The sequence below is a fragment of the Sinohyriopsis cumingii genome, chromosome 6 (genome assembly GCF_028554795.1).
Source record: "Sinohyriopsis cumingii isolate HCF-2022 chromosome 6, ASM2855479v2, whole genome shotgun sequence".
Taxonomy (NCBI): Eukaryota; Metazoa; Mollusca; class Bivalvia; order Unionida; family Unionidae; genus Sinohyriopsis; species Sinohyriopsis cumingii.
This window is the reverse complement of record NC_142966.1, coordinates 159,132,751-159,155,709: the sequence shown is the minus strand read 5'-3', so window position 1 is coordinate 159,155,709 and position 22,959 is coordinate 159,132,751. Positions and strand designations below refer to the sequence as shown.

General features: G+C 33.6%; 2 protein-coding genes and 1 long non-coding RNA gene across 5 annotated transcripts in view; 1 reads left to right on the top strand and 2 right to left on the bottom strand.

The window, feature by feature from the left end:
* The window catches only part of LOC149798377 (proteolipid protein DM beta-like), a 220,189-nt gene that overhangs the window by 152,187 nt on the left and 45,043 nt on the right, over window positions 1–22,959 (bottom strand). The window lies entirely within an intron of this gene.
* The window catches only part of LOC149798378 (uncharacterized), a 59,720-nt gene that overhangs the window by 21,158 nt on the left and 15,603 nt on the right, over window positions 1–22,959 (top strand). The gene's annotated exons all lie outside the window — the stretch shown is intronic.
* Window positions 5,999–22,243, bottom strand: LOC149798379 (uncharacterized). Of its 2 annotated transcripts, none has more exons than XM_089963547.1 (13): window positions 22,119–22,243; window positions 20,155–20,367; window positions 19,683–19,835; window positions 18,905–19,043; window positions 18,086–18,187; window positions 17,336–17,379; window positions 16,241–16,658; window positions 15,269–15,404; window positions 13,704–13,997; window positions 12,218–12,879; window positions 11,190–11,273; window positions 10,655–10,777; window positions 5,999–10,146 (listed from the first exon to the last, which is right to left on the bottom strand). In XM_089963547.1, the coding sequence occupies exons 1-13, from the start codon at window positions 22,137–22,139 to the stop codon at window positions 9,953–9,955; spliced, it is 2,583 nt and encodes an 860-aa protein (XP_089819673.1). In that variant the 5' UTR covers window positions 22,140–22,243; the 3' UTR covers window positions 5,999–9,952. The 2 variants fall into 2 exon arrangements, with proteins under 2 accessions (XP_089819673.1, XP_089819674.1); XM_089963548.1 differs by having other exon boundaries at window positions 9,976–10,146; window positions 10,655–10,728.

The window sequence follows — 22,959 nt, the reverse complement described above, 5'->3', positions numbered from 1 at the left end:
ACAAACATTCCTTTCCACACAGTGGAAAGCTTGATGTTTTGGCGTCTCCTATGTTGATAGTCTGCGAATTTGTCTTTCATTTTGTGACAGCTGTACAGGCCACTTAATCATTAAAACTCTGAAACTGGCTTGTGATAAAAAGGATTTTTGACCAGTAACTATACCAGTTTAACATTGGTATATACAGTATTAAAATGCCAGGTTTTCACTTGTGTAAGTTTCTTTCGTGGGAAGGAGCTTTAGCATATGGAGTTGCAGCATTGTTAGTAATCATTATTGCAGTTGAAATTAATTGTGGACTATTTTATTGTTTTGGTTTATCTTTTTTTCTAGTTTAGTTTTTTATTTTTGTATTATTGTAGAGGTAAAAATAATCATTAATTTGTGAATAATGTTTAAACTTAACATTCTATTTAGTGAAGAAGCGAATGCTTTATACTAAAATAATTATTTCGTTATAACAATAATTCACAGACGATACAACAGAACACGTAGGACTTTTCTTGTTTAGAAGAAATGAAAATCGAAGACATGTAATAATCAGGAGTTCTGTACAAAAATCAGAAGATATAAAATGGGGAGGTAGGCGTTGAGCGACCCCAAAAATCAAGGTTTTTTTCCCTCCCGGCATGAAAGTTGAGAGGTATGGTGTAAGGTCGCTTACATCAAAGCAAAGTACAACTCAGCTTTTATGGTATTAGCATAATTTTTGAAGCATTATTTATGCAGCTTTATAAGAAAACAAAATATTAAATAAATTTCATTTCAAAGAAGATTTTACAATTTCTTTTTAGTAATCATGCGCAATAACCTCGAGATAAGTATACATGTAATTTTTTAAATACAAGTTTGCCAAAATAAATGCATTTAGAACTTACCTCATACATCTTGAGATGCCTCGGTGTTGTAAGTCCGCTTATATGAAGGTCATGCACTTTTTGGTGTTTATACATGTTCAGTTTGGGGGTCGGCTTATGTGCAAGTATATACAGTATAGCATTTTTGAATCAATTTGTAGGCTTGGTGTGTTATAAATTTTAAGTGTAATATTATAGTAATAAAGATGTAGCCCAGTTAGTATGCATGTTACACTGATATCTATCATTATGATTTTTTATACAGACAAAATGTAGAATTTATTTTCTGGAAATATGACATTTGCAACAGTTGTATTTATATGCTTCAAAAGTATTATAGTAACAAGTATGGTGCTTAAAAATTTTCACTTTATATTTTTGTTTTTCTATTTAGTATAGTGTCTACATGAAGACTTGATGCAAATAAACTTCAGATATGTTTTCTTCATGAACCTGTTTCATGTTTTGTTACTTGTTCCAGAAAAGAAAATAAGAAGTAATAAAATGCAGTAAAGGCATATTTCTTTCCTCTTTGTTTTTTCTCTGCCACAAATGTGGAAGGTGCATACATTACTAAGTTCTATCTTTCAATCTGTTACACACTGCTAAGTGGTGTATTTTAGGTCAGTCAGCTTCTGGAGTCCTGCCACTTTGTATGCCATTGCCATTCAACACAATACATAGGCAGAATCTATTTGTATACTTACAGAAATCTGCTTTCTTCTATATTGTGTTATTTATTGTCAGCTTCACTCTCAACTTCAGCAACAACTGTTCTGATGCATGCATCAGCAGATAGTTTCATTCACTCGACACTGGAAAAGTAGATAATGAACTCCTTTTCATTCTTAAGTAAACAATTTTTGCATCTACAGTTTTTCACTTTGCATTGATAATGAAGAATACAGCACAAAACTAATTCCAGACTTGATTTGGTTGCTCTGTTTAACCAAACACCATTGATGTATCATAAGTACATGTTATCACTGAACCCATTACACAGTAGGCAGAAAGCACAAGCTGGATTATCATGTAAATCACAGCCAATGAAGGTTGACTACCTTGAAGCAAAAATATATTATTTAGTTGTATGCCCAAAATGTGCCAGATGTAAACAATAAAGCATTGTATCAAGAGTGCACATAAAATCCTTGCATGTTCCTCAAACCACATGACTGCTACAACCTATTGTCTGTTTTACATTTCTCCAAGTTTGTTTTTGCTACTCCTACTAAACTACATTGATTGACATGACACATATTCAGTCTGTGATCCAGTTGGTCCTAAATGAAAATGGTGCTACTCTGACATTCACAATAGCAATCTTGACGTTCATCCGGAAATGAGAGGTTAACATGGCTTATTTTCAGCAGAAGACTTAATATGATGTCTCATTGGTCATAAATGGTCATGGTTATGATCTATTCAGTATGGACGCCACATTGAAAATCCTGTTAATACTACTTTCCCCTGGTATACTGATCATATTGATCTTGTGCTTTTACAAAAATACTTTTTATGATGTGTAGTTGATACTAAATAAAAATAGTGTCAATCTGACACCCAGTATGGCAAACATCTTGAAAATCTTATCATTACTCAGAAAATGATGCACAATTGACATATAGTACATCTACCAAAACAGTTAATTTAAAAATCATGTTATCACTAAAGAATATCAGAGATGGTTTCAACAATGGACACTCAAAAGGAAGAAATAGTCCCTTCAATGGAATAATGTGTAAGATAAGTACAAGCATGGATCACAGACTCGAGAATTTTGAACAGATTGCTTATGCAAATAATTACACCAAGACTTCTAATGATGCCTAATTGATCCAAAACAAAAACGGTGCCAATACATCAAATTTGGTTGTCATGACAGCTATTTTAAACAAATCTTGTTTTGGCTACTCCTGAACTTACGGTTATCTCGACATTATGTTTTCAACAGAAGACCTATTATGGCAAGTTGTTTCTAAAAGAAAATGGTCCTATATCGTTTTGTGTCTAGGTCATAGGCACTTTACTTACCTCGGCACCATCTAACCGTCGTCGTGTTTTTTCCCATAATACACACAAGTACGAGCCTCAAAATACCCATTCGTTGCAGAATAAAACGTGCTTCCAGTTATTCATGACAATATCTATTCTGTGTTTGTTGGTGTGTGCGTGTGTGTTTGATACAACCTTCCAATCAAGTAATCCGAAGAATTAAGAAGAAGAAAAAATCATACAATAGATGCCTTATTGGAAATGAAGGTCCTCTGTTTGTTTTCTGATTTTTATGCCATGTAATATGAGAATCTAAGAAAATCGGCAACCCAAAGAATGTCTTCACTTAACAAGTGTAATAGTAGCGTTATGTGTTACATTAAATTATGATCTCTGCTATTTAATCACTAAAAATGGTAGGAATTTTATTACTGACAACAACTTCATTTAATTTTATCACGTATGCATCGAGTCTTGTAAATTGACTGCTTTTCTGAAGCAAAATATAGCGAATGGTGCTATGATGTTTTCATGCAATCTCTAATAATGAAGTTCCTGTTCACTCAATACCATACATTTTTTCACTGTAATGCATTGTTCCTGTAATGACGGCGATCAGTTGGAAGAAGGTATGTCTCTTAATCCGTTGGTCGTAGAATCGATACCGGCCGAGGACAGCCGGGGTAGGCTGCCTTGCTGTGTCATTGTAAAAGGAGATTAGCGAATGATGTGATAAAATGCCGTACATACCCAAAATGTCCAAATTTGTTTAATTAAAACCAAAATAAAAAGAAATATACAAATTCGTAACATTATTACGTTTTCTGTACTTAAATTTATAAACAATTGTACTCAATAAATAGGCAGTACACACAGATACGCAAGCCAGGAATAAAAGAAAACGTTTGAAAACCATGCCGACTGTTATTACCTCTAATTGTATCTGACAGTTTTAGGGTTACTTTAAGTAAAAGAAACAATTACTCCTACGGGAAAATGCATATCAATGAAGAAAAATACCAAGCATAACTTCATATTACTTTTTTTTTAATTACCTTATTCATAAGTTAAATGCGAACGTCCCTTCTAAACAGATACTATAGATTATTAGTATATACGTGAGTTGCGGTTTGTGTGTAATGTCTCATTCCTGGGAATATATATTTTGTGACAAAGCTGGGACATACAGCTCCTTCGTTATGTGCATTAGCTGAATCATACACTGTTACATGCATTTTAATCTGCTGATATTATAAACTATTTGACTAATTTGTATGTCCATCTCTAAACAAATTAGCAGAACATATTCCTTTAGATAGCCATGCTTTTTCGCGCGCTCATCTAGATTTGAAATGTTTTGTGTGTTTCTTTCCAAATGGAGTGAATATTCTACCGTTGTTCCTGGTGAAATCAACCTTTTCCTTTTGGAAAACACTTGTACATTTCATGTAAAGAGTTCTGTTCGTACAAACTGATACCCTATTCACTAAATATAAATTCCTTTTAATAGCGTCAAATGCTCGTGTTTTCCAAAATGACTTTCTTTAGATCAACATAACAAACTTATCAACCATGATCTGAACTTTTTATGTTTCTTTTAGAGTTCCGAAAGTGTCATAAATTATACGAAACATGCATGTCGCCAGTCGTATATAGACTTTCTGAAGGATCATGAAATTTAATATTATTCCAAATCTACTCCGAAACAGACGTGGATTTAAGAGTGGATGTAATTTTGTAGGAGAAAGGATAATGGTAATATGTCAATACTTATTTGGTCTAGTCTTTTTTTTTAAATGTCAAAAAACGCCTAACCTACCGAATTTTCCCCATTGTCGTATTCAAGATCCCTAACCTACTTAACGTTGTTTACCCCGGACAGATATTAACGAACGTCTTAGGAATATAATTTACTCAAATACTATGTTGACAAGGTAATTTCGTCCTATTGTAGAAAACAATCCCTTTAAATTTAATATAACGCTTGTTATATGAAAGAGGTTGCAAGTCACTCGTCAGTCACATGCATTGTGGTTTAAAAAATTATTTCCAAGGTCATGACCTCTCTAATATAACAGATATATTATATTAATCATAGCACATACAAATAGCCAAATATAATTTGCGAGTAAAACTTTTAATTATGAAGAAAAATGAGTACATGATTAAGAATACGTGATTGTTTATCTTAGATTCGATACTTTATATGTTTTTAATTTTCTAACCATTTTCCTGGAATGACTGATGACACTGTTTCATTTTTTAAAATTATCAATAGGTTTCAATATAGTTCTTTGATTTGAGTAGAGCTTAATTTCAGCAGTAGAAAGATAAGGATATTTTGTATTTGGACCGAAAGGTGTAATATGCGGTAATAAATGGATTAGAATATACTTTGATGGTATACTGAAGAGCCAGTTTTATTCGTCTGAGAGAAAGTGATGATTGATTTGCCTCAGTATAGACGTTTTATCAAGTGGAAGTTCTAAGTAATGCAACATAAAGTCGGATTCGCCGACTGAATATCATCAGATCATGCGTCAACATCAGCATCGCAAGATTGCCGCTGTTAATAGTACACAATAGAACCATAAGCAAGTGGCGATGTTATTACTGTTTTAAAATGAGTAACTGATTCCGTCAGCTCGCGAATCGGTCACAATTGGCACAAAACCCAAGGCTTTTCCTACATTTGTCCTTCATATACCCAATATGCTCAAACTTAATTCAGCGTCAGAAACACATCGCAAGAAAAACTCATCTTCTCCACAGCAGAGGTAAGAGATCTGTCAAGAGTTCTGGATCAAAGTTTATTTTTAATTGGCACAAGCTGCAGCTTTTACTATTAAAATGTTTTTTTATTTAATGTGTCAAATTTTCAGCTCACCCCATTCAATGCATATTTGTATATACCTTAATTGCCTCTGCAACTCAGGATGATCAAAAGTTGTTGATATATAATGAACAATTCTTTACTGGTCTCCAAGTTGAAATCTTTTGAGACCAAAGTATATATTTGGTTTCTAATGATTATCTGTTTAAAAGCATGCACTATTTTAGCTTTGTATCAAGATAAGATTAGGTGTTATCTCCCATTATATATATATATATATATATTATAAAATAGACAACACAAACACATAGAATGTGTAACCAGTTTTGCTTTATTGCTTCATCACACTGAATTCAATATCATTGCTTATGTCATTAAATATATTCTGTTTCTAAGTGATCGATGATATAGACAATTATAACATAAACAAGATGACATAATATATTACATTTTTAACCTAATTATTTTATTCTTGAATGAATAACTGACATGGAAATATGCTTATACAGTACAAATAGATGGTATTTCAATGCATGAAACTGGATTGTAAAGATACATATATTTCTATTAATAACTATCTCAAACATTTATGAATAAATAGAGTGAAACAATTTTATTAATATTTTTATTATGTATAATGCACAATTTAAAAAAATATATATCTTGACATTATTCAAGAATGTTCAATATTTCATCAGAACTCTAATTATATAATAAAAAATTATGGCGTGCATAATACTTATAATCAATTAATAAATATTTTATAGGTAATTAATCATAATATAATGAGAATTTTAAAATGCCTGTTCATTTTTAAAGAATTAGTAAACTTATTTGTATGATTTTTGTGGATACTTTTACTAGTTAAATTATTCTGAAAATTAGAAAAATATACAAATATTCTTAACTAATTGTAAACATGGGACATAAAATTATCATAAAAAGTTTGATTCATGAATGTGGTATAGTGTTTTGAACTTTATACCTTTTGGATATACCGTATTAAGACGGTGAATCCAATAGGTTTTCTTTAGCGGATGTTCCATCTCAGCATCAGCTATAATAAGTTGAAAGAAGAAATCTTGTAAAGTAAGGGAACTCTTGTTCAAATGTGTGGCAACATGAGATGATAATGATTGACTGATATAATTTTTTTATGTCCTATCTATGTTCATTTATATGTTTAAATATTTGTTGTTATATACATATATTAAACATACATACACAAACACACAAAGTCAAACCTGTACTACTAATGAATACGTGTTTTGTAGTCACTGGGTAACAACAGCAATTCAAATTTCATCCCAGCAAATATATAAATGTCTTGTATTTAAAGGTCTTTGCCTTCCACTGAGGTATGTCAGGAGTTTTCTGAACAAATCATGGTTTTACACTGCCTTAGGTGATAACTTTCTTCGTTTCACGAGCTATTGAATGATTTGACTGTCTGTCTGTCTGACTGTCTCTCTCTAAATATATGTAATATAATCTAGGTTATAAGGCCTGTTGTCATATAGGGACCTTGAGACAAACATATCGAAGAAAAAGTGTGTCCATCCAGAGACTATAATTAAAAGTAAAGCTGCGAAGTCTAAACATTCCAAAAGAGCTTGATGCATCCCATTTCTACCACAATAGTTTAGGTGTGAGTGTTTATATAAAACCTAATTCCATCAACAGCAATAGGCAGTGCTGCAAAGGTTACCAGGCATGTTGACTTTCCAGATTGCATGATAAAGTTGAAACTGTGACAAGAATAATACAGGTATTACCTGTATCATGATATGTCCTGTACACCCACCCACATCCATATCAAATCAGGTCTGACTTACTGTTTAAATGCATGAAATGGAGATTATTGATTGATATGATGCATGCAAACATGGATGATTGTGTTGAATAACAAGGATAGAAGAAAGAGTGTGTTCTTTAGGTATTAGAACATGCTGGCATGACAGCTCCGTCTTAAATACATTCCTTTATTTGTTCAGTCAGTGAGTCATTTCACTTTAGAATTTTTTGTTATAGATTTATTTTGCTTTTTAATTTCTTTACATTGTCTTTATATTCTGAGAAAACTGTTTTGACCTCTCCATAGGTCTCATCAGGTGGTAGTAAATAACAAAAGTGCACATAACATGCATTGTGTTACCTACGGATTTCCCCACGACAGTTTTCCATTCTGTATCATGCTTTTCATGATTTCTTTGAGCAGTCATTTTGCACATGGACTAAGATCTTCATTTCTGTCTGCAGTGTCCACTGGCTCCTGATAAACACATGCACAGGAGTCATCACCCTTGGAATCCAGCAGTACTTTGCAGTAGTCAGACTTCCTTTTGCCTTGCTGAGTTCTGTACCACAGATAAGCCTGCATCGTATCTACTTGTCTTGTCAGAATATGTTGCCTGGTTTCCTACAACTCATGGAAAGTACAGTTTTTATCCACTGTTTCCATTGATCTCATAGTCCTTGGTGAAACTATACCTCCCAGGTAATTTACTTTGGTTTTCAATGGTTTTCACAGTCTGTTATTGAGTCTATGTCTTGCTGAATGCACTCTTGCCTCAAAGTTTATTGAATAGTTCACATTTTTAGGTAATTTAACACTGATTGATCAGTTCACAGCCTCACATTTCTGTGTCATTGTGTTCAGTTGCAATTGTTCCACAACAACACATTACATTTTCAGGACTTCTAGTAGGATATTCTTATCATTTTCTATCATGTTCAGATGAATCACTTGATGAGGGCCCAGGTATGCTGATCGTATCGATCAATTATTAGAACTTCCTCCCCACTGACCACTGAATAATGCTGACATTTCCTGCAGTACCCAGAATAACAGCACAGAGTGGCATCCAGTACTTGGGGGAGTTGACATTTAATATTTCTAACATCACCACCATAATTGTCTTCCATCATTCATTTGAAGATCAAACTGCAGAGTACTGAGGTCGAGTACTTATCTTGGCTGAGAATTTGCTATCTCTTTAACATTTTCACAGGCAATTCCAACAGTTTGAGATAAACTTTGACCAGGTTTCTTTTCACATTCAAGGCTATATGGCATTGCATCTTGCATCAAAAGCAACCTTCATTTGTGTAGGATCCTGGACACCATGCATGACATTAACTTGTCTGACTAGTTTCAGCTTGTCTGCTATAAAAAGTTTGTATTTAACTCTACAGTAGCTTGCCCACAATGTTGGAGGTCCTTTGCATATATGTTCTCCTAAGTGGTGGAATGGCAATGGCCACAAGCAAATATCTAGCTCTGGTGTTGCTCACTGGTGTATCTTGTAGTCCAGCTTGAAGCATCATATTGGCAACATCAGGATTTGGCCCAGGTTTATTGTTTTTATCTCCTTGTACAACTTATACTCTGCTGACTTAAAGTTGCAGTTCTTAAACATCATTATATGCTTCCAAGCAAGTCTCTGTTTTCTTTCATCAACAATTTGGAACTTGGGTCTCTCAGATATGCTGTCTGGATTGCCATGTCCATGAATGATAAACTTTTCAACATTTTTTCCCCCTACAGATCAAACGTGCCCCATTATAATGATTCATTTCCATCTATTTAAGGTCCAGTTTTGTTGTGGATGATGGCCATAGAATTCTAGAAGACCCAAACCATTACTGTCTGGTGCCACAACTGAAAAAAGACCCTCATTTGTCAGCTTTGTCCCTGCTATTCTTCTGGTCACTTAACTGATGCAGCACTGGAATTTGGTAGAGTATTATTAATCAGATATGCGACCACTTTATGTGGAATATTTCCAGGTTTAAAATAAAGTCTTCTTCCTCTTGTTGTACACTTTCATGGTTTCAGTTACAATAACTGCATGTAAAGTACAAGTATCCTTTCTCTCACTTGTATAGCTAGAAGAGGCATGATACCTTGATTTTCAAAGAACTCCACCAACTCTTCAATACTATTGGAAGCTTAACATCTGTGAGCTCCTCCCCTTCATCAATGGAAATGACATCACTTCCTTGATCAGTACCCCTAACTAGTGTATTTCAATGATAAGAGATTTCAGGTGTTGCCTATTACTGACAGGCTCAAGTTTAATTACTTCACACCTGATAAGGAAAACCACTGATGTTCATGATAAAGGAATGGAGACATTTTGTCAAAGAACAAAAATTTTCAACTTTAGGTTATAAATTCTCTAGAAAATATAATTTGAATTAAAGTTGCCATACAAAAATGTGTATCAGTTTTGCTTGATGCCAACAATAACTGCAATCTTTAGGTTCATCTGTTTTTAGAAAGGATCTCTTGATTTTGGCCCCACAAGTAAAATTTACAGTGTTTCATGAAATTATTTTGCGTCATGTAAGACAGGGATCCCTTTAACCTCTGCAATCTTGAGTTGGACTGTTCGACCACTTGGGAATTTAATTTACAATACTGTGGATATGCCTTCAACTCGTAACTCGGACCACATGCTGTAAATATAGAGAAAAACAAATCCTTAAATTAAGTAAACTCCAGAATATAAAATATAGAATGGACCCCAAAATTAAGATTACAGTCTCTGTTTTCATAACAAAACAATAGTAAAACTTCAGAAAAAAGATAAACAGAATTTTCCACAAAATCAAGAGTAGTTTGAGTGTGTGTGTGTGATTTGGGTATTTAACGTAGCTTTAACAATATTTGTCAGAATGCTATGATGTTGATAGTGTATCAGTTTATAGTGATGTCTGCCACTGGTGCATCATGCCACAGACATAGCATGATGTCCCACCCTGTCACATTATCCTGACACCAGGCCAACCAGTCCTAACACTAACCTTTTACTGCTGAGCGCTAAGTGAGACAGCTGCTGGTACCAAGTCTTTGGAATGAAGTGTAGTTTGCAATGTACAGATAAAAATAATGCTATAACAGGATGGATAGCACAGAATGTTGTATAGGAATTCAATAAACAAAACTTCATTTAAATACATGTACCTGTATGATTTCTAAAATGCAAACTGTCCACTCGGAATGATGTGTCCTTGAAAAATACTGGATCCCTATTGAGGCTGTAAACATGGAGAGAGCAGGCATTATCATAAACTACCAGTTTTGGAGCTGAAACAAAAATCACACTCATATACTATTTCTGAATGATGCCTTCAAAACTATCATTGCTAATTTGTATATAAAGTATATGAATCTCAAGCATTTCTTTCTTAACTGCTTAACTATGAATGGTAGAAAAAAGGCCGAATATTATAACCTTTGACAATTATCCATATTACATGGTATAAAAATTCAAGGAACTTATCCACAACACCATCTATATTCCCAAACGGCAAAATTTGTTTCGTTCTATAATTAATATTGTCAACAAAGAAAAGATTATTGAATGGTTGTTGTTAAAGGTATTATTAAGATATAGCCATCAGCTGAATAATGATTGAAAATATACATTTATATCTTGTCACATGCTCAAAGAAGAAACAAAAGATCTAAGTTTATAACAGCCAATCACACAACTAACCTTTCCTAAATCTGGTCCTCAGGAGGGTGAATGGAACATCTGGTGATTCATGCACTTTCATTACCTGGAACCCGTAGCAAATTCCTATAAATTAAAATAAGACACTTAAATATTTTCTTGACAAAATCATGGGGTAACAGTACATAAACAAACTAAAACATGTACATGCAAGTGATTTAGTTTAAAAATATTTATTAATACAATAACAATTCTGAAGAAATGTCGGCTAAAAACAATGATTAACTGAAAGTGATAAACTTGGTAGCCTTTTGAGCAAATAAGAACTCATTAAACTGGAGTCTGGTGATACCAGTGTGCAGTTAATTTAATGCCATTAACACATTAACCCCTGGAGCTTTTTGTCATTTTTGCCTGAAAATCGAGTAGGAAACACATTTTGAAAGCTATTTCTGAATTGACTCGAAAACACCAAATCCCCGGCCATCTTTCAATAACATACTACCTAGTTGTGTTAAAAACATCGTTATTTGTTGGCTATTTGACTCGCACATGAGCAGAGGAGTAAAAGTTGGAATTTCTTTTTATTTTTATTTTTTTGCTAAACGGAGCCATTATTTTTGTATGGAGACCACTCTTTATTCCAAATGCCCATCTTATCCTACCTTTTACAAAACTCATCTGTTTGCAGTTCATACTGGTTTGCCTTAGATCTGATACCAAAAAGTCTAAAATCCAGACACGAAATCGGATTCCGACCACAGGGAAATTTTGGGTTAAAAAAATTTGGGTCTAAAAAATGAGGTTTTTCTATCTGTATTTTGAAGTGCAACTAGATATTCCAGATTATTTAGTTTCATTGTAGAGCTACATCTGTCTACCTTTCTATGATACCACCCACTTTAGTGTATCATCCATGACCATGACGCTACAGAGCTCGGCAGTAGGCTACTACCTCCTGCCCCGTAAAGTTGTCGCTAGGGGTTAATGTGTTAAGACAATCTTCGGGTAAAATATACTCTGTTACATGATTCAATTTGTTTTTCTGACAACATCTTACTTATGCTTACCATGTGGGCAAAACAGTGTAAACACTCCTGGCAGCAGATGCGGATGTCCCTTGGCAAACTTGGAGCAAATGTCCTTCAGCCTAGACCCTTTCTTATCTGCAACAAATGTTCCTCTCTTTCTAATCTGTGGAAGCTGAGGAAAAAATGCCAGATCATCGATATCTTCTTCATTTGGTAATTCTGATGGGCATGTTTTTTTAACGAATGGATCAAAAACTTTTTGTTTAAGATAGGGAAGGATGTTTTGTAGCGTGTCAAATGGAAATTTCTCCTTCAAATTTGAAAGAAGGTTGAAAAATACTGGTATTTCTTTCTGAATTCTGGAAAGAGTGGTGTCATCTTCAAAGATAGAAACATGTTTTGCCAAAGAACAATTCAGAAAATCAAATAAATCTTCTGATGGAGCTAAAAAACTACACAAAGGGTTTGAGGAAGCCAAAGCTTTGATCAGCTCCCTCCAATATCCTTTAGCTACAATTCTGTCTCCTCTGTTGATGCAGTCTTCTAGTATAACTGTTAAGAAAGACAACAATTCACAACTTTGATTTTCTTCTTGAACAGTTTGAAGGAGTTTCCCTTTCTGCTCTAAACTTATTCCCCTTGATGTAAAGTCAAGCAGGAAAGATCTCACTATCCTTGAAAAAAGTGTCCGCTCCTTGGCTCTGTTAAAAAAGAAACGGTAATATATTGGCGCCATTTCTGTGACAAAATGAAAGTGAGGGCACAGAACATGATACAAAAAAGGAATGAACATTTGTCACTCAGGAATTAGAATCACCAATGATAGCATCAGATTTAAAATATATTTTAGTAAAACAAAACTTACTTTGCTATTAGAGTTGAAGTACTTAATGATTCTCAACCACATAATGTCTTATTGACTTATATACTGACACATGCACAATTAGAATCAAGCTTTATTTGTCTTGTATAGTGATAATTGTGAACTTGCAGTGCAAAGCAATATTGCTATTGAAACAATAGTGTCCATGAAACCATACAAATCTGCATATATAAATAATTATAAGAAATGATACTCATTCGTTTGGCTAAAGTGGAGAAAGTGACCGACTAAAAATCACATGTAGGATATTTGTTACATTATTTATTATAATCTTGGTATGTTATAATATATAGATGACACTATCAATCAATACTGGGTTGCAACAAACCATGCCAATAATTTACTCTGACAATTGCCACAAATAACGTGTTAATTATTTTCAAACGATTATTTGTGGAGACACTGTTAAGCAATGATAAGTGAATGAGTGCTCAAATGCTGTAATCTTTGACATCAACTCACACTGACCTATTATATTTCGTAATGACCTCAAATGGCATTTTGCCAGGTCTAATATAACACACTTCACCAATAACAATGCAAGATATTTTTCAAAGATAGGGTAAAAGCCAATATGTCCCTTCCAAATTTCTGGCAGATGGATAGACATCAATAAATGTTAACATACTCTCATATTATTACCTGTGTGCATCTCTAGCATCATATGGTTTGTCCACGGTGTTAACTGAAGACAGTATATTTTGCCAAGACATAAGTTCCTTTCGGAATGACACTGACGTTGCATCCATTACTACAGTGTCTGGATCTGGGCCACAGTGTGGGCATACAAAGGCACTGGAATAATCTATTTCAAGCAGATCCAAAAAGCTGTACCATGCTGATTTAAATTCACCATAACTTAGTTTTCCCTGAATGTCATGTCCAGCATCTGTGTGCATCTTACACAGGACTGTGTATTCTGTGAAAATTGTTGACCTGTGCAAAATAAAATTATAAACAAATATTCCAGTATTCAATTAAAAAGGAATGATGAAAATAGTTTTTGATATCATTAATTATAAGGAGAGAGCAAAGGACAAGATATTAGCACATAGTTTTACTTTCATCCAGTTTGCAATTACTCAATTGTGATATTAAAAATAATCCATGTGGATCTTTGCTAGCCAAAGTTCCAGGTGTATTTGAGTGAAAGGCATTTGTGCAAACATGGACCAGCACTGGAAAATTGCTTATTTATCCGCCATGCAAGTTGTGTTCTCCCCTTGTCTTGGTCATGTAGGAACAGTGTTAAAATTTTAACAACTTAATTTTGATTGGATACAGTGGCTTGCTGCCATATCCAATGAAATTTACAGACCCGCAGCACAGAAATATTTGCACGATATGCCAAGTTGTAGATGGGCTGTCATATAGGAACCTTGGCTAGCTCAAATGAATCCAAGTGTTACAACTATAATATTGTACAAATTTAAATGTATTTGTGTGTGTGTGTGTGTGTGTGATTTGGATTTTTAATGTAGCTTTAACAATTTTTCAGTCATATCGCTACAATGTCTGCAGTGTGGCAGTTTATAGTGCTGTCTAGCACTGGGCATCATGCTGCAGACATGTATCATTAGGTCCCACGCAGTCACATCATCCTGACCAGTCATAATACTAACCTCCTAATGCTGAGCCAAGCGAGGCAGCTGTTAGTACCATTTTTGTATGTCTTTGGTATGACTCGGACAGGGATCAATAATACGACCTACAGCATCCGAGGTAGCCACTCTAATGACTAGGCCATCGAAGCAGTACTGCATTGTTGTAATAATTGCAAATATTACTACAGAATATTGAGACAATTGCAAGTAAAAGGCAAATCCCCACCCCCAAGAATAATATTTAAACTGGATGCTTCAAAAAAAAATTTCTTCTTCATCTGCTTCAAAAATGAACATGGAATCAATACAATTTTTGGCCAAAAGCATGATCTGTATATATAATTATATGTATATGCAAACAATTGAAGATTATATCAAACATGACCAAGAAAACAGGTAGTTAATAGCAATGATAATATCTTAAGCATACACATGCAGTTCAATAAAGAAAATGATTAAGAGGGCTTTCATAAACTTTAATACAGTAACATGAGCTATTTAAGAAAGCTGCTGTGGCTGAAAAAGAAGAACCTAATTACAAGGGATAAAACCCCCAATAAAGCGAATATTTTAATTAATACTCAGAGAATACGATATGCTTACTTTCCAGTTAAGAAGTAATACATGAATCTTCTAAGGACTTCATGACATATGATGTATCTACCTATATTTAGCACACACTGCTCCAGGCCATCCAAATGGAATGTTTTCTCACATTCCATGCATGTTTTGGAGAAGACTGAAAATTAAATATCACATAACTCTGTTACATTTCAATAAATACATGAGTCATTAGAGACATGTAAAATGTTCATGTATTATTTACAGTGGTACTGGATAATATAACAGGCTTAAGGATTATATCAGTAGGTAATGATAACATATTCTCAATGTTTACTCTTAATGAAGTGTACCTGTTATCTTTCCATATATCTGTACTTAACATTTCATATTATATTACAAACTTTCTCTGAAAATTTGAACTGTTGCACATGACACACTATTCATTTTGTCACGAAAAAGTCGTAATAATTTAATTTGTGTGTATAAGAAAGCATTTTTCATCAAAACAGATAAAAACCATTCTACCAGTTCTGAGTAACAAGCTAATTATTCAGTTTTATAGTATGATGTAATGAAAGCAGTTAATTTAAGCAACAGGATTACATTTATGATTGGGTTAATTTAGGCACTGTCAAGAAGGAAAAAAACGGGGGCTAATCAAAAGGAACGAGCAAAACAAAGGGTGAGGTGGGGAATTGGGTAATAGTTTTGTCCTCTCAGTGTGCCATAAAAATTGAATTCAATAAGAAAGTGGAACAAAAGTAACTGATTCTGTTTATTTCAATAGTGCAAAAATATAAAAAACGATGGTCTCTCTTTAGCTCGTCTTTCAAAACATTTGGGACCTTTCTTCATATGTAGCCTTAAAATACCATAACCAGACTGCATTTGCACCTACAATCAATCACTCATATGCCCAGAAGAACCTTTTGAGACAGCACAAAATGTTTGAGCTTAACTGTCCCATGAAAGTAAAATTAAATTTCCAGTTAAAATTTCAAGTTTACTTACTTTTAGCACTTAATATCTGCTGGACACCAAATATGTTGGCCTGTATGTAGCTGCTGGTTTCCTGCAGTCTACCAGAGCAAACATCACACAGCTGGTTATCAGAAACCAAGATGACATATTCACCATCGTATATGAATCTCTCTGTGAATGGTTTCTTATACTCAGCTTGCATTAGGATGGAGGAATGAAATGGTATTTTCCTCTTTGACAAACATTTGGGCTCATATGATGATGGACGTGTGCTCCCACTTGTCTGACAGAGTTCTTCATGATGGGAAGAAAATTTCTGTAGGTGTATGCACTTGACCTTCATGGTGGTTCCACAGGTCAAGCATTTAGTTTCTTTAGAGACATCGATTACACCATGACAATGTTCTATAACAATACAGAACAGCCCCTTCCTCACTTCTATTATTTTCTATGAAAAAATAAAATGTGTATATATATATATTTTTAAAATTCATCGCATTTGAATATTCAACAATTTTGGTTCATATAATTTTTCAGTCTTTTTTTATAAAAAAATATTTGGTACCTACTTATCTGCACTGAGGACGGGAAAATAATGTTATCACAGAAGGTTTACTGAATAATTCAATGTTTGTAACAGACACACAATCATGGAAATTTGTTATTCAACTGAAAATAAAAGTATCATGTAAATATACAAGTTATAAAAGAAACCAAGCCATTATTTTCAGATCTCTAAGTTAAAGAAATTATGTTCAATTTACAAAGAAAGGAAATCATTACTGTATAAACTGATTTTTAAAAACAATAATGTTGTCTTAAAGTCCTGAAGATCAAGATAGCCAATTACCCATATTTTATTGTGACATGTCTTTTGCATTATCTACCGATATTTACTTCATACTGGCTAGATGAGTTTATTGTTCAAAAACATAACTTCCTGTCATTTACTTTTCAAAGATATTTTCAAATCTTACTAAAAGAAACACAATTATAGACAACAATTTTAAGTGATGCATACCTTTTTATGATGAGGGAAATTTAGGTATTAGATTGGAATGTAAACCATACTCTTTAAGGTAGGGTTGGGCAGGTTATTTAATACCTAACAAAATTTAAACTTACATCTGCGTATGTATCACACTCATTTGTATCTTCTTCATTATCATCTGAAAAATGTGAAGTGACTTAAAAGCAAATACATACTCTGAACAATGCAATCATTTTCATATTTTTCTACATATTACCAGACAGTCCATGATGCAATAATTGGGCATGGTGACAAACAGAAATTTTAACCGAAAATGTAATATTCATAAAACTGAAAATACTACAGTGAAGAATTTGTAAACGAAAACTCAAAAGTAAATATAGCAAATAGTCTTGATAATGGGTTAACTTATATTACAAGATTTACTAAATATCTAAATAAAACAATAACATTAGGCTGAAAAATGAACCATTTATTACAAATTCATGCAGTTGGTAATTATCGAATAAATGTCAATTTTGTCAGCTTTAAATTTTGGCTATTTACTTATTATTCATATCTGAATGTGTAATTGTTGTGAGTTTCGTTGATGTAATGTTAATGTTGTACATGTGTATCACCACTGACAGAAAACAATTTAAAAGCTTCACTGTTTTACAGAAATCAGATTACCAGAAGTTATTATATCAGTCAGTTATTAATGCTAATGCCTCAGATGAAATGCAAATACATGTGCAACACTAAAATAAACACAAAGTAAGGATGGACTGTCAATTTTGGTCATGACATGACTTATTTATAATATCATTCTCTTTGTACCCTTACAACTTAGGTTTCACAGTAATTTGCAATACTGATTGGCACTTGGAATATTATTTATATACCTGTTGAAAGAGTCGGAAAAATCTGGTTCACTGCATCGAAGGGGTCTAAAATGGTTGTCAATGTGCTTACGTGGATGCATCCAGGCACTCTCCTCATAAAATCTGAAATAAAAAACGTGTCCTTACACAAGTGAACATAATTTGTTATAATAATCCAAGCCACTGAGCTGCTGAATAATTAATAAGGGATGAAACAATTTAACCATGATCACTGAAGTGGGCAATAATAATAGGAAAAAAAACTGTCTGTAATCACATAAATAGGTAATTATAATATTAGATTAAATTTTTATATTTCAGAAACAACAAATAGTGTTGGACAAATAAAACTTTCCATGTAAAGTATGAGTCATCGTACATGGGATAAAACTTACTATTAAGAAAGAACAAATGCAGAAACACCACTTACATAACCAAACTGTAGTGGTACATAATTGTTCCAAGTCATGAACAATGACATCAGTAATGCACAAAGAATTGATTTATACGAGGTTTCTCCAAAGCTGAACAAAAGTTACATAGCCCAATATTATTTTGATTGTAAAGCTACAATTCCTAGTGACACACTGAACTTGACTTTGATGTATAACACTATTTGCAATTGTGAATTGTTATTTTAGTAAAATTCTATGAAACTGCATGCATAACTCAAGAAATAGTTTAGACAGAAATGGGAAAAACAAAAACAAAATGGACCATGTAATTGGGCAAAGTTATTGCTATATCTCACTTTCTTGTGATAATGTCAGAACTGGAATATGCATCTTTAAAGTGGATGATTTGATTGAAATTGCAGAGAAATCATTTTTATTTTTTTACCACTGTATGGTACATGCATCCTTTCTCCACAGCATTCTATAAATTCGGATCTAGTTACATCGCAGGTGCATTTATATATCCAATGCATATCGTCATTGAAAGACATCCCCCTTCTTGTTGCAAAAAGAAACTTCCCTGTCTGTGAAAAAAAAAAAACCAGACAGAAGATCTTTGATAACAGTTTAAACTTATAAAAATGAATACATTATAATGAACTTAATAACAAACAAAAGTCATATTGTAACAAATCATGATCACAATTTCTTATTGTCATGTGACTTGACTTTGATACCATGATCAAAGCAGTGAGCGGTTGGTAAAGCTCTACTAGGAGGACATGGCATTAAATTATTTATTATAACATATATTAGGGTCCTGAGAAAATGGTCTAATGGCATGTACATTGTGTATGCCAGATATAAACAAGGTAATTTTGCTATATCCTGCAAATATGATGCCTGTACATAAACAATATTTTGTTAGTGAACAATGTTCACATAAATATAGAACAATAATATACAAAGAACACAATCTGTGAATAAACATACATACAGTATTATATAATGTTTTGAATACATGTATAATTGACAAAGTATCACTAGTTTAAAGTAGCCTATCTCCTACTAGCAAAACTCATTTCCAATTATTCATTCTTTTAGCAAGATGTCCATCATAATAGAACTATTACCTAATGTAAGGCTCTGGAAGCAGGAACTTGGAGTATGGAGTGCTAGGCTACACAAATCTAGAAAGATTAAAAATTTAAAGAAAAATTTACCTTAAGGGCCATCCTATCTTTGTCAAAATCCTGCAACATAAATGTTTGGTAGGTCTTGTCAATCATGAAAAGACCATCAGACTCCTTTAAAAGATTACTATACATTTCTTCTGATGTAAGTAATCTCTCAGTAGTTGAATCCTCCACTACTGTCTGCAATAGACATTCAACATAGAAAATAAGACAAAAGTAAATAAAATACAGAAAAATTGGTAAATACACATCATCTATTGATATAACAGTAAATGTTTACATTTTGATGAGATTCTGCAAAAGAAATTTTTATTTCTCACATGGTTCTTGCACACAGTGCAAACACATACGGGAACAGGGCACTTTTATATGTGTAATTAAATTTGTAAAAGAAGAAAATATACAGCAGCAGACATTACTCAAATGGACTTAAACCGTAATGAGTTAAATATATTTTTACAATCCTAAAGCACATTGGGCAATGAAAATAGTATCTTACCTCAGTTTCACATGGTACTGCATCTGGTAGTGTCAATGCAACAGGTTGCACTGCAGTCTTTGACGGCATGCTTGATGTAATACCTGGTGGTCTACCCTTCTTTGTTGAATCTCTACCACCGCCTCCCTTTAGATCAACAATTTTGCTGAAGTCATACTTTTCCTCACCGACACGACAACAACTTTTCATCAAGTCTGATGCTCTGATTCTCTTCTGCAAATAATTAAGATAATCTGAATTTAAATATTTACACACCACATAAAAATGTGCCTTATGATTTTGTACTGCAAAATAGACTGATACAATTGTTTTTTTTTTAAAACACAAATTCCAAAATATCCAATTATGTCAAACGGATGTGGGTAGGTAAGTAGTGAGAAATTTTTAAGCACTGATGCAATATAATCCTACAATGTAAGACATAGCACATGATGGTTTTGTTATAGTGCTATGTCGTACTATCCAAATAACGGCCATGTATAGCCATGTATAGCATGGTCCGATGTTGACTTCGGAACGAGTAGTCAAAGTTTCAGGAATATCTCACACATTCAGCAGCATATATCAACACTCTTCTACTAATTTATGTGTATTTAATATATTTACTGTGCTGTCTTCATCCTGGGGGAATGAAAATATCACACTAGCAAATGGATGCATTTTCTTGTTCTGTTGACATACATTTAAAAATTTTGCAATGCGACGGTGGTCGAGGTATGCCAAAGTACGTTTAAGTAGGTTCATGCGACGGATATGTTTCTTGAACAAAACGAAACGTTGCTTTACAGTTCCAATAGGAATAATATATTTTTATTCGTTTCGTTAAAGTTAGAATTTCAACTTAACCCGACTTCGGCATTCATCGCTGTCCAGTCAACTGGAATGGAGGCCAACGAAACTTGAAAACAGGTCCATTTCTTTTGTGAGAATTTGAATTTATTAAAGAAAAGACACAAAAGTAAGTAAAGTCCGACCAAAACATTATGCCTTTACTTTGTAGAAAAGTGCCGTTATTTTAGTTGCCAGTTGTGAGATATTCCTGAAGATCTTACTTCCGTTACGATGCTAGTCAACATCAAAGCACACTACACAGCCCTGTTAGTTAGGCAGTAAGACCCTGATGCCTGAAACATAAATATCACTGTCAAGGTCTTACACATAGGACTATGCTGCAATACAGCATTTAAAGGAAACATCATGACTTGGGAAAACATTTTGAGGTTATCACCGACTTCAGCAAGGTATCAACAACCAATAACTGACATTATTGTAGACGGAGCCTGTAACTTTATTTTGGTACAATGCAAAAAAGTGAATGATGATTTAATGAACAGAAAAACATCTCGGGAGTAAAACAAGCCATATAGTACGGCCGGTTGTCTTTAAAGACGGAAATAGCAGAAGGAAATCGAGGGTCATGGGTGTAAGTTACGAAGTGTTTGGAAGTTACGTACCTTCTCTCTTATATATTATGATAGAGAGGGTCATATGTCAGAACGGGTCATGGGGGTAATCTAAGGTAGTTTTGTCACTCTGTATGATGTTTTTTCCTTCAGATTATTATTATTATTTTTTTTTTCTCAACATCAATCTCGCGTCGAGCACTTGTGAATAAATGCACAACTCCGGTACTGTTCTGTCAAGACAAATTACATCTAGAAAGCAGATGAACAATTCATGGAGCCATGAAGACAAATTTTGTCCATCAAAACTGATATGCAATTCGATAACTTGAGACTACTCACTGAATACAAATATTGTCTAAACAGCTATACTCACTAACTCAGTTCATTCAGCAAGGACAATATTGTCAACAGAACAGACACACAATTCAACAAGACAGGTTGTTCTATGAAGACAACTTTTTGCCCATCAAAACAGGTTTACAACTTAATAAATTAGGACTGTTTCATAACAAAAAACAAATTTTGTCTCTATTCTGCTACCTAATTTCGAGATGATACCTTTTTAACCGGAGTCGCCATTTTTGTTGTAACTAAAATTGCGCATGCTCAAAGTTAAGAATCAGTTTTGACGTCACTGTTCTGTGCGTTCCGTTCTAAGACATTTTTTGTCCACTAATATACCTCCGTCTCTTTATGACGCGAGTCGAACAGTTTTAACTCGTTGGTAATGGTCCTGATACTTCCCAAGTTGGTACAGTTGTGTCGGACGAACATCTGGCTAGATGTGCGAAGAAAAGATTCTTATAAAATGATAGATGTTGTAGATAACACCCGATGACGTTTCCACAATCAATATAATACGTGGCCTTTTAATTATAAATATTATTTATGCTGCTCTACAATTCCAAAAATAAAGAAAGCATACGAGTTAAATAGCCTGAAAATAATGTTTACCATGCTGCATCGCTGACACGTCATCATGTCAGTGTGTCGTCAATGACGTTATCATGACATCATGGGCTTAATAATAATAATAATAATAATAATAATAAAAATTATAATGCTGTGAACGTCTTGTCATTAGAAGCTCAAAGTGCTTTACAATATTAGATAACAAAACTCCGAAAACAAATATGAAAGTACAAAACAAAAACTTGCTAACAATAATTAAGGAAGTAAGCACTATTAAGTATACAAGTCTGTTCTGAAGTCAAAATATGTCAGTTTTAAGAGCATTCTTGAATTAGGGCACAGTGTTCTTGTATCTAAGATCTACGGACAATTCGTTCCACGATATGACATCATTTTAACAGTGGGAACAATGAGAATGCGAGTGTCGGAAGAGGAGCGTGAGTTTCTAGATGGGGTTTAGACATGGGTGAGACCAGATAGGTATATT